The sequence below is a fragment of the Artemia sp. Qi Xiang Cuo genome, chromosome 3 (assembly GCF_049724085.1).
Source record: "Artemia sp. Qi Xiang Cuo chromosome 3, ASM4972408v1, whole genome shotgun sequence".
Taxonomy (NCBI): Eukaryota; Metazoa; Arthropoda; class Branchiopoda; order Anostraca; family Artemiidae; genus Artemia; species Artemia sp. Qi Xiang Cuo.
In genome coordinates, this window is record NC_142796.1 from 62,230,297 (window position 1) to 62,243,802 (window position 13,506).

General features: G+C 36.5%; 1 protein-coding gene across 5 annotated transcripts in view; it reads right to left on the reverse strand.

Annotated features, from left to right (window-relative positions):
• The window catches only part of LOC148954383 (uncharacterized), a 253,036-nt gene that overhangs the window by 82,931 nt on the left and 156,599 nt on the right, over positions 1–13,506 (reverse strand). For all 5 annotated transcript variants that reach the window (XM_089087072.1, XM_089087068.1, XM_089087069.1 and 2 more), the window contains one exon: positions 1,165–1,482. In XM_089087072.1, coding sequence (XP_088943198.1) covers positions 1,165–1,482 — 318 coding nt within the window. The remainder of the gene's footprint in view (positions 1–1,164; positions 1,483–13,506) is intronic.

Genomic DNA, 13,506 nt, shown 5'->3' on the forward strand with positions numbered 1-13,506 from the left:
TGACGAAAAACAAGGAAGGGCAACTAGCCACTCTCCCACGCCCCTTATTCCCCAAAAACGTCCGATCAAAATTTTGAGATGGCCATTTTGTTCTGAATAGTTAAAAGGTCCAATAACTATGCCTTAAGGGGCCATATGACTCTCGACAGCCCGTGAAAAAAGGCCTGTAAGTTGCGAAATTTGCCCATTGTTTGCGTATATATTTATTATTGAGAAGTATACTGGCATTTTTCGTGAGGGGGGTGATTTTGTGCTTGAGTGGGTTTCCATAGGAAGGGAAGTTTCCAGGGGCGAACTTCCTAGGGGAAAACTTGACAAAATTCCTATACGAAATTTTCTTTACTTGTCTTACTTTCTCTTGCCAACTCAACCTTGCACGTGGAGATATTCCGGGGGAACAGTCCGGGGGAAATTTTTCACGTGTTTTGATTTCATAGAAAAAAATTCCAAGGAAGGGGGGATTGGAAATATGATTAGACATTACAGTCTTTTTCAAATGAAATTATGCTAACTAGAATTTTTCAGGCTGAATCGTCTGCAATAATTTTTCGGAAAGGGGGGTGGGGGATTTTCAGCGAGGATAAAATTGTACGAAGGGAATTTTACGGGGGGATGGGGTATTTTATGTGGGAGGAACTTTCCACAGTGGAGTTTCCCAAGAAGAGAGAGAGTTTTAAATGGAGGATGAGCCAAATTTACAGGCATTATTTGAAAAACGATCAGAAATTAAATAAAAAAAGAAATAAGTTTTCTCAACTGAGAGTAAAGAGCAACGTTAAAACTCAAAACGAACAGAAATTATTCCGTATATAAAGGAATTGCCTCCCTCCTCAATACTTTGTTCTTTACGCTAAAATTTGCCTGTTTGTCCCAATATTTTCAGAACGACTCCTGAAACACAAGGGCCGTTTAATTAGAAACAGAAAGCTTTTTCAAAAGTACTGAAAGTTTAGGGTGAAAAGCAAGATATTGGGGAGGGGGGAATCCCCTTCATATACAGATTAATTTCTGTTCGTTATTAGTTTTAATGTTGCTCCTTACTTTCATTTGAAAAAATTTGTTTTTTTTTTATTTAATCAAATTAAGAATCTTAAACTTTGCTATCTACTTCTTTGGATTTGTAGCAAAGTTTCGTTACATAGAGACTAAATGAAATATGCATACCTTGCGATACAAACCATCAAATCAAAAGACAGACGAATTTTTTCCAAATGATTTTCTCTTACAGCAGGATCTGCATCTGACCTTAGCGTAGAAACAACCTCCAATAATCCAACCTCAACAGCTGACCTCACAAGAGATTTGATTTGCAAGACTGGAAGGGGCTTTGGGACATTGTCTTTGTCAAGAACAAGTATAAGCAAATGTATGGAATTGCGATGAATATCTATTTGTGGGCTTTTTATTACAGTTTCAATCAATCGCAAGATGGCACTCTGATATGATTCAACTGGGTTAGGCTGGCTTAAGGCAGTGTTGTTACTAAAAATACAAAATATGTATGAATCAAATTTGAAGGTAAAGAACTAGAATATAGACTTAGAACTTAAAAAATAGAGATAAAGACTAAGTTTTGCAACTAAAATAGATATTAAATGAAGAAACATGATAAAAAGGTACGATCATCTCATTTTTAAGCTCTTTTAAGTGTATACCGGAAACCATTATATGGATGGTTAGTTCATTATGGATGATTAATTTATTATTCCTTACATTTTTGTTCCAGAACAGCTATATAGCAAAAATGCGATCCATTCTTGGAGTTGTAAGAGCAAAAGTAACTTTTTGAAGCAACTAAGAAGAACTTAGAAGGAGGAAGCAGAAGGGATTTTGGATTTGTTACCTAATACTTATTTAACCATACAAGGCACTAAACTTACTGCTATCAACTATTTTAGTTTTTTTTTTAGTGAAAAAAATCAGGGTACCTGACAGCTAAGAATTAGAATAAGAAAGAAAAGGAACAAAGAATAAAAAAAGTTCTACAAACCAAACACTGCTTTTTTCTTGTTCTATGCGTTTATGTATCTTAAATCTTAATACTAGGAATCTTATGCTACCGATTTTATAAATACTGTTTAAAACTTATTAAAAATTAAACAGTAAATACTAATTAGACAAAAAAAGCTTTTTGAATGAAAGTAAGGTGCGACATTAAAAACTAAAACGAAAAGAAATTATTCCGTATATAAAACGGGTTGTCCCCTCCTCAACACCCCACTCTTTACGCTAAAGCTTGCCTCTTTGTCACAAATCTACTTTTAAAGTAATAAAAAACTTTAGTGTAAAGAGCGAGCCTTTGAGTAGGGGACAGCCCCTTTCATATACGGAATAATTTCTGTTCATTTTAAGTTTTAATGTCGCTCCTTATTTTCAGTTTATAAAAACTTGTTTTTTTGTTTGATCCAATTAGAAAGACCATACTTGTTGGTCATATCTATGTATTGCACAGCCCTGAAGCAAATTTGACTATGATCCTCTCTCCTATTTTTATTTCAAACAGTTCGTGAACGAACTGCAAGTAAGGAACTCCTTACTTTTAGTTAAAAAAAACTTGTTTTTTTATTTAATTTCTGAAAGTTTTTCAACTAATGCAGGTTCGAATTTGAATCACCGCATATGAAAAATAAAAACAAAATTTGTGTATTAACTTTGGCAAAGTTTCCCCCGTGTAAAATTTGATCTGGAAAGGTCACCTCCAGAAACTACCCTCCCAAGGTGAAAATCTTACCGTATAAAACCAAAATTATTTATTACGTTTATGAGCGGGCTGTCCCTTCATACAGTGCCGGGAAGTCTGGCTTCCCCTCCACAGAAAATTCCTTCCCTTCGCGGAAAATTCCTCGATATTAAGTTCTTACCACATAAAAATACCACCGCCGCACCAGGAAAATTCCCCCAAGATAATTCTATTCTAGCTGAACATTACCCCTGAAAATTTTCTTGTGGCCGATTCCGGTTGAAAAATTTTTCTTAGCCCACTTTTATTTGAAAAAGACCTTAATTTCTAATTGTTTTTAACATCATGCCGGAAATCCCCCCCCCGTTGTAAATTCTTCTCAGAAATTCACCCGCCTCCTAGTAGAAAGGTGCTCTCGCAGAAAATTCCCCATGGAGAATTTATCCTGTGAAAAACTCCCCAATGGAGACTTTCTCCCGTCGAAAATCCCCCCTCATCTGTAGAAAGGTACTATAGACAATTCCAACCCAGTAAATATTTCCCCGGACAAATCCCCTTAATATCTCCGCATGTAAAATTGAGTCGGCAAAGAGAAAGTAAGAGGAATAAAAAAGAATTGCATAGGAATCTTGGCAAATTCCCCAGTGTAAAATTCCCCTTAGCAAGTTTACCCCCCCCCACCCCCACCCTGCCGGGAACTTCCCTCCCCACGGATGATTAGTCCCGTAGAAAATCCCCCAGTAGAAAATACTCCCTCCTCTCCGTAAAATGTCTGCATAGTTCCCAATAAGAAATACGTTTCCCCAGGGGCTGTGGGGGGTTATGTTATCCTCAAAGACATAGTTGCTGGGCTTTTCAACTATGCTGTACAAAACAGCTATCACATAAATTTTGATCGGATGACTTTTAGGACAAAAGGTGGGTTGGAGGGTGCCAGTTGCCCACCAATCTTTTAGGCCACTTAAAAGGGGCACTACAACTTTTAATTTCCGTTCAAATGAGCCCTTCCCGATATTCTAGGACTATTAGTTCGATGCGATTAGCCATAGCAAAACAAACACAAATAAAAACGCATCCGTGATCTTTCTTCTGGCAAAAAATACAAAATTCCACGTTTTTGCAGATGGGAGCTTGAAACTTCTACATCAAGGTTCTCGGATACGCTGAATCTGATGGTTTGATTTTCATTAAGATTTTTTTACTTTCAGAGGGTATTTCCCCGATTTTTTGAAAATAAGGCAAATTTTCTCAGGCTCGTAGCTTTTGATGCGTAACACTAAACATAATGAATCTCATATATTTGAAATCAACATAATAAGCGAATTCTTTTGATAAATCTATTGATATCAAAATTCAGTTTTTTTAGATTTTTGGTTACTATTGAGCCACATTGCTCCTTACTAACAGCTAAATCCTGGATTTCTAAAGATAAGTTTTTCTCAGTTTATTTAAGAGAGATTTACTAATGCATATTTTGATAGCCTTTTAAAATTTCACCACGTCCAGACAGAAATCCAAACTTTCTCTGATTACAACTTGGAAAAGAATGTCCCATTTTTATTATTTGGATGAAAAGAAAATTGCCGTTTCATTATAAATTGAAAATTGACCTCGCTCCTATTGTCAGTTTATCCATTTTTGTTAATTTTACCCACCATTAATTTTACCCATTTTTGTTAATTTGCTATGGTAAATTGAAAAAGAATTTCCGTTCATTTGCTTAAAGTTAGGGAAATATTTCTTAGGTAGTTGCAATTGCTAACTCAAGTAACCTATTTTCTGATAAACTGTCTTTGATACAGCAATACTGGCCATTTTCTATGTTTATTATTTTCTATGTTTATTATAAAATGAGAAATTTTTTTAATTTACCTTCAATCTGCAAAGTTTTTTTGTTCAGGTGCATCTAAGATTAACGTGCTGGGGGTGGGGGGTTAGTTCATTAGTTTGATGACAGATTATTACACTGTTTGATGAATTAGTTAATTTTAGTGTTGATCCTGAAACTTGTACAATTGTGATCTCTTGTTTCTTAACCGTGATTTTTGTTTAGAAATCTAGCTGATATTTGAGAATAATGTTTTTAAAAATAAATTCTTCAGATAAAAAAGAAGCATTTGAAAAAATAGCAATACTAAAAAACACAAAAGCATAAAGGGTTTCAAACAGTTCGTGGTAACGAACTGTAAGTAAGGAGCGACCCGGCTCAATGGTTACCGAAACTCTAAAAAAACAGAATTTTGATACCAATAGATACATCAAAAGAATCAGATTTTAATTCTGATTTCAAATATATAAGTTTCATCGAGTTTAATCTTACCTATCAAAAGTTACGCGCCTGAGAAAATTTGGCTGATTTTCGAAAAAAGGGGAAAAAACCCCCTAAAAGTTATAAAACCTTAATGAAAATCACACCATCATATTCAGTGTATTAGAGAACCTTACTGTAGAGGTTTCAAGCTCCTATCTACAAAAATGTAGAATTTTCCATTTTTTGCCAGAAGATAGATCACGGATGCGTGCTTTTTTTTATTTTTTTTTTCCCAGGGGTGATCGTATCGACCCAGTGGTCCTAGAATATCGTGGGAGGGCTCATTGGAACGAAAATTAAAAGTTCTAGTGTCCTTTTTAAGCGATCAAAAAATGGGGAGCAAGTAGGCCCCCTCCCACGCTAATTTTTTTTTCCCAAATTCAGATGATCAAAATATTAAGAGTATGATTGTTTTTAACATGGTAGAAAATATTATAACTGTGTCCTTTAGGATGACTTAATCCCTCGAAGCCCCGAGAGGGAGGGCGGAAAGTTATGAACTTTACCCAATGTTAACATATAGTATTGGTTATTGGGACCCGGCTCAATGGTAAGCGAAACTCTTTTCATCAAGTTTAATCCTACCCATCAAAAGTTAAGCGCCTGAGAAAATTTGGCTGATTTTCGAAAAAAGAGGGGAAAGACCCCCTAAAAGTTATAGAACCTTAATGAAAATCACACCATCATATTCCGCGTATCAGAGAACCCTACTGTAAAGGTTTCAAGTTCCTATCTATAAAAATGTGGAATTTTGCATTTTTTGCCAGAAGAAAGATCACGGGTGCGTGTTTATTTGTTTTTTTTTTTTCCCCAGGGGTGATTATATCGACCCAGTGGTCCTAGAATATTGTTGGAGGGCTCATTGGAACGGAAATTAAAAGTTCTAGTGCCGTTTTTGAGTTACAAAAAAAATGGAGGGCAACAAAACCCCCTCCCCCACTCATTTTTTTCCCAGTCACCCGATTAAAATTTTGAGATAGCAATTTTATTCAGCATGTTCGAAAATATTATAAGTATGTCTTTTAGGATGACTTAATCCCCCGAAGTTCCCGGGGGGAGGGTTTAAAGTTATGAACTTTACCCAATGTTAACATATAGTATTGGTTATTGGGAAGTATATAGTACAGACGTTTTCAGGGGAGATTTTTCCTGGTAGTGGGGGGGGGGGCCGGAGGTTATGTGGGAGGATCTTTCCATGAAGGAAGTTTTCATGGGGGAAGGGAGATTCCTATGAAGGGGAGACCAGACTTCCCAGCATTATATAAAGAAAGATCAGAAATTAAATATAAAAAAATCAGTTTTTCAACTGCAACAGAAGCAACAACAAAACTTTAAACGAACATAAAATATTACATATATGATTGGGTTCACCCTTTAGTCAAAACCTCACTCTTAAAGCCAGAGATTTATTAGTACTTTCATAAGAGCTATTTATTCTATTAACGGCCTTTGTGATTGAGCGGTCATTTTTGAAGAATTGAAACAAAATTCAAAATCTCGATTAAAGAGCGAGGTATTGACTAGGGGGCGAACCCCCTAATATACGTATTAAAAATATATGAATATAGAAGTTCGTTACGTAAGTTAATTCGTAAGTTACTTATATTTATTACTAATAAAAACGTTCGTAAATAAAATGAAACAAGTCTCGAGAAAGCCATTTAACCAAATAAAAGTAAATTAATATGAAAATTTAGTTTTAATTATTCATGTACTGTGAGCCAAGATCATAAGTAGAATGGCCCCTATTGATCCCGTACTAACCACGTGGTTTATGGTTTTTCTCACTGAGAATGAAAAAACAGGAATTTTCTCACTTGAAAAAACAGGAATTTTGTCACATTTATGGTTGTTTTCTTGGACGGTTATGTGTGTTGTTCAATTTATTTGATGTTTTTCATGGATGGTTATGGATGATTTATGGTTTTTGTCAGTGAGAATTTGAAAAACAGGAACTTTCTCACATTTATGTCTGTATTTATTGTTTTTGTCAGTGAGAATGGAAAAACAGGAACTTTCTCACTCTAAAGGATTATTGAGTCTAATGTGGGCAGGTCAATGACACTTCGTTCTTGTTGTTGCTCTATGCAAATGTTATGAATTTCTCGGAAACAGTTAGATAACGGGTTTTATTCTCAGCCAATCAGAGAGCTGGTTACATATTAGCGTCGGAGGGAATATAAGGAAAGGATTTTTGTTATAGTTTTATTAGTCTGTGAATAGAATTCAAGGAGTGAGAAGAACAGTTTTGACTTTACTCTTTTGGATATATATTTGTGATGGCGATGAGTGGAATGTTTACCCTATTAGAAGTTGATAGTGGAGTTGATGATAATAGTACAAGAGCACCAAACATTGCAGTGGAAATTACGAAAGGATCACGTCTTTGTCTGGAATGGGATGCAGTATATGCAAGATATGTAATATCCTTGAGCAAATTTAAAATGGAGGATCAATTATGTTTTGCCACTAAAGTTGATATAGCACATGTGAATAGACTTCAATGTGCTTTAAGTGCATTGGTGAAACATATTGAAGACAATAAACAGTATCGCTAAATGTACATGCTCTGTATTATTGATGTTGTTGTAATTATTCAATAAAATTGTTTCGAAATCGAAAATGTTTTCTTTCTTTTCTGGTTAGGCTATGGGGCTAACGAATCAAGGTCAGTCTAGAGTCAGCAGTCGGAGTGAAAGGTTTGAAAAATGAATAAATTTGAGAAAGAGAGAATTAGATCAAATCTAGTGTTTATGGAAAAACATTTGATTTTGGATGACGATTTTCTCGAGTTATCTCTTCAACACAGGATATTCTCTTGTCAGGGAACAATTGACATTATAATGAGGAGTGATTCTCCCCCTTTGAACTATTGTATGAAACTTTTAAAATGTGATTCAAATGCTTATAGTCAATTTATTGATATATTAATTGGAACATAGCAGAATCATATTGTGGGTATACTTTTGAAAACATTGCCAATGGATTCAATGTAGATGGCTCTCCCCATCATTCGAAAGAGGTAACGTTACAGAGTTACTCCGCTCCCCCATTCCTCCACTTTGAATTTATGGAGCGAGGATGCTCAGTTTCGTTTTAGCTGTGAGTGAGTTGACATCGGAAACCGAAAAATGTTCTATATATGTCCATTGTGCTTGTACACTCTAGGCAGTTGGACTCAGTGTGAGAATTGTACAATTATTGATGACTATAGTGAAAAGTGTAAATTATGTAATCCTTGTAAATTACATAGAGGCTATGCATTACACATTGAAGGATGTAATTCGCGTCTTGAGGAGGTGTGTGACTCTCATCCTAGAGGGCACCTGTGCTCCAATTGTCACTATGATAAATGTGATCAGTGGGAGAATACTTACCCCGCTATGATTGGAAAGAATCCCAAACGTGATTTCAGTTTATTTCTACGAGATTGGTATCGTCGTGGATTTAAATTATTCCGGGAAGAGGAATCTGGTCTACGATTCAACTACTGGGGTAACAAGACAATCTGGTTTCTACGTCATCGTTGTGATGTCACTACCTACTATGACTATAAACCAAGTCATTTTTATTTGGCAGTTACCGAATGTGATTCACCATTTGAAAACATTGTATGTGATATTGCATCAAATAGACAGATTGAAACTCGTGAATTTCATAATATGAATGCAAATAGTATCATTGACTATACAAAGAGATATGACAAGAGTGAAGTTACATTGTACTGTAGAAAATGTGACCCTGACTTTGCAGTCAATCAAGATCAATATACAGTGAATCCAAATGATTTACCAGCATTAGTGGTTCACGACAGTTGCCTATACACCGAAGAAGAAGAAATCTAAAGTGAATATTTAAAGACATTGTTGTATATATATGCATTTTATTAATAAACAAATTCACTTACATTTTTTAAGCACTTTACTCTTAGGGCACTGAAATCAATACTATATAGGTCTGAGAGGATATTTTCCACTAGGAAGTCGTTCAGACGGGGATTGCCAACATAAATGTTGAGGAACTGCTCGTAAGTATAGCCATGACATCAGAACACAAAATATAGTAGTGCCTGAAAGCCACAGCTTTTAGTCGTTAGATCCTGTACCCTCTTTCGATTTTGAATAATAGTTTTCCCGCTGCTCTCAATATAGTTGCTGATGTGGGGTGTGTAGAATGTATAGGGTAGGCCAAGAGGATCAAAAAATTCAATCGTCTTCATTGTTTGAAAGATGCACAGCCAATGACCCGTCAGCACAGTCGACGGACTGCTATTAACAATAATCAAGGCATTGTTGACACTTTGAATTTTTCCAAGAAAGTCCGAGGGCAGACAATAGGATTTGTACTGAGACATGTAGGGGTCCATAGTAAATACATTGATTGTTTGACTGGTGTTCATGGCGCCAAGTCTAGTAGAACACTGCCTTCGGGAGTGATTTCCCAATAGGTTTCATATTGATTTAGTGAGATTAGTCCAATACTCTCAGCCAATGGGTCGGCAAATGTGCACTCTAAACGCACACTCCCCGTACGTACTATACTCATATCCTGTGTGCCAGACAAATCCAGTACAATGATACCATGTGTTTTAGCCAACATATCTTCGGTTATACCATTTTCAAATAGTTGAGAGTCATGATCTAGGGTTTGCATGGTCAACTCATACAATGTTCTATAGGATTTATCAAAAGATAAATTGTATAGTGAGATACCGTTTACTTTGCACACAAGAGATGAAAGTCCAAAAATATCGAATTTATGTGGGCATTCAGTCCATGATCCTATTGCACTGGCGCTTTTTACAAATGCCAACGCAAGTTTTGACGGAATTTCACCATTGATAAAGGATGAATCGGTGAAGGTGCGTGACCCCATTGCAATATGACGTTGATTGGTGATTGTATGAGGAACAAGTAGTTTAATATTGTTGCCATTGGCTCTCAGTTTTTCCACGGCCAAAGCAAAAGAACTCATGACCTGTTGTTTGCGTATATGAAGTATTGCCGAGGTGAGGGAGAGACTTACATCCGGATTGACAGCAAGTTCTTTTCTCAATATGAAATTGGAGGGTGCAAGCGTCAGTTTTATATCCACTTTAACATTGGGCGGCAGCCATTGGGGTATATTAAATCTTTCATGATATATTTTTCCAACTAGATGTAATTCACTAGTTGTGGCATTTTTAAGTGCATCTGTACTATCAGTATTAGTAATATATTCATATCCATTGGAGGCGCCTCTCAATTCCTTGTATGACTTGGGTGTCATCAGCATGAATTGCATATAGCTCGTATAATTTGAGAGATTATTGCTTGTGCTCACCAGCGTGCCATTGATGTAGACACTGATTTGACGAAATAAATTATGTAGGATACAAGTGTCAGAGGATACCCCTTCAGTTCGAATTGGCATTGTACGATTAATGGTCAATACTTTCATTTGTAAATAAAGACCTGTCGAAAAAAATTACAGAGCGTAGTCGTCATTAGAATAAATTTTAAATTGTATATTGTCGGAGAGGGGCTGCTTAGGATACAAATGTTCATAGTATAGGTGCTTGACACTCACATCGGCATTTTCAGCATTGAATAGATTCAATGAGGCGGTGATTAAAGGTTGAGAATCCTTATGCGGTAGGTAGGACATTTTAGGAGAAGAAATCTAGTTTCGATCCAACAATTTTCTTCCTGGGACTTCTTCTTCTGTTTACAGCACGTGACTGCTTTTTCCTTCTTTTCTTTGACAAGAGGGGTGATGTCTTTCGTTTCCGACCTGAGTGGAGACTGATGAGTGATGCATTGTTTCTTGACCTTTTTAAGACTTTACCATTTTGTTTTAATCTCTCACCAAGGGTTCGCGCACTGGACCTAAGATTTTCCGAAGCACTTTTTTTAAAATTCTTACCAGAGCCCCAATCGTATAGTGTAGAGGATGCAAAATCTGTTGCAGCCGGTACAAGAAATTTTCTAGCCAGTGGTAGTGAAGAGCAAAACAGCTTAGCAAACCAACTGCCAAGACCGTAGCCAGACATTGACGAGCGTCCTTTGCAGTAGTCCAGTCCATTGCCCTGTGGTCTCGGGCCAAGACTATTAATATAGTGGCCAATAAAGGTACATGCTAAGACCACTTTTTTATTAGGCAACTTGTTTTTTAATAACTGCATGTAAATTGCGAGTTATCATTGACGTCTCTTTTTACATGTTTACGGGATAGCCTCCTTTGATTCTTTGTGTTAACTGACATACTTACGCATAGGAAGAGCGTACGGAGCTATACTGAAGATGCTTTATATTGTAGTGGTGAATATGTTCTTGATTGGTTTTTCGTTCAAGAACTCGTAAGAGGGGAGCATTTGAATTACCAACCCGAGATGTTTCCACAAATGAAGCGTAGAGAAATATACAAGTGCCTGTGGAAAAGGCAAGCGGGTAGTCAGCGAAAATGAAATTAGTGTTTCCGGCACTTTTACCATTGATTATATTGAGCTTAAAGCCAAGAACATCCTTTAGATTATCGATGAGAATAACCTTTTCACTGGCAATAGGTGAACTAATGTAGATCTTTCCCTCCTCCTTCGAATAGTTGAAATGAAAAGCTCCCTTTTTACGAGCGGAAATTCTTTTATTAATAGAACGACAGAAATCAGTCATACAGGTGAGTTACTCGTAGGGTAATTCAATATATGGATAATCCATCCAATTGATTTTTTGAATTTGTTCTTGATCACCAGTTGGTGGCGGCGGCCAATCATAGGGTCTAATTTTTATTTCATATCTACGATCCTTTCTCAGGATGTCGTAAGTATTTTTGAGAATAGAGTCGACAAGAGCCACTTCAGACCTTCTTGTGCCGTCGAATTTGACGGTGGGGGAGAGTTTCGTCCAAAAATCCCTTGTTCTGTTCAGAGCCTTGTAGAGAGGATCGGTAAAATTAGACATGAAAGTCACATAGAAATCATTTTGCATTTTTAATGTCTTCAGCACTGACCCAAGAATCAAAATCTGAGTTGTATCCTAGCCAGCGAACAAGCAACTGTCTCTTGCCATGTCGTGTACGACTCTTTAATATCTTTTCAATTTGATACATTTCGCTAGTGTTTCTAACTTTTTGCAGTTCATTTTCATAAAAACCGCCGAGAATCTTATCGTCTTTGGTGTCTCGCAGCTGATCAGTTATGGGCTCGGTGTCCAGAATTTTGGACACTTTAAAAAGTTCAGTGCTCCATAAATAATTCCCTTTTTCAAAAATATTGGTGGTTCTATTAATTCGAACAGTATCATCTACATTGAGTTTCTTCTTCACATTTTTTTTTCTCTTTTTCACCCTGGGAGTATCGCTTTAGAAAATCATCAAATTTTTTTCTTTGTACTGAACATCCAGAGGACGTGAGTTGGACAGGGATTGAGAAGATCGAGGATGGTCGATGGGATCCGCATGATTTTATCTAAATCATACATAAAAGTCGATGTATTTTTCAGGCTACAATATCTTGAAATTAATAGACGAATCGTTCTTATTAATCGTTCAGCCAATGCAGCCTTTATCGGGCTGTGACTATGATAAAGTGTTGTATTATATTTCAAAAGAACCTTTTGCACATGGGGATTAACAAATTCACTGCCACGATCCGATTGAATTTGTCTATATGAATCCTGGTCAAGAATACTTTCAATGACCCGAGCAACTTCAACACCTCTCTTTGATCGCAGTGGAATTGCATAGGCATAGCGACTAAAGACACTGATTGCCACCAGAATATATTTGTAGGGTGCATTGTGACGTTGTTGAAGTGCATCTAAAGTATAAAGATCCATTTGCATTATATGCAGAGGGAAAAAGGCTTTAGTTTGTCGATATTGTTTGCCGCGAAGCCTGTGATTCCGATGCAGTGTGTAACTCGGTTCATTCTCTAGATACTCTTTTGCTTTTTTCAATGTGATGGTGCCGGAGACAGCTTTAGAAAGCGTTTTGGGAGAACTTAAACTTCCCGCTTCGCCAACATTTCTAAAAACTGCAGTCAAAGCTTCCGCCATTTTGTATAAAGGCGCGTAGTGTAAGGACAACTTCTCTTTTGCGCATGGGAAGATTAATCAATTTGTTTTTACTTTTGAGAAACGGTCCCAGGTATTTTAGAATAAGGGGTACTGATAGTCTTTTCAAGTACTTAATCTTGTGCTTCTTTTTTAAATGGTGTTGTTGTTGTTGGCGTTGTTGAAGGACTATATTCTCTTAGTTTCTTTAGAATTTTTTTATTGCCAATAAGACTTTTCTGACAGTTTGATACACTTAGAAAGGTGTATAGATTATTGTCAATGGATATGATTACTTGAAGATTCCTTACAATATCAAAATTTAACTCAAATGGATCAAAACGCTTCTACTTAAGTATAGCTTGTCCCCCTGCACGCTTTACTTGAATCTGTTCATCAGCGTAAAGCATTAGATAAGACAATGATATTTTAATGTGTCTACGAGTGGTCAGTGGCACTATGTGTCAGAGTTTCAATATACTCGA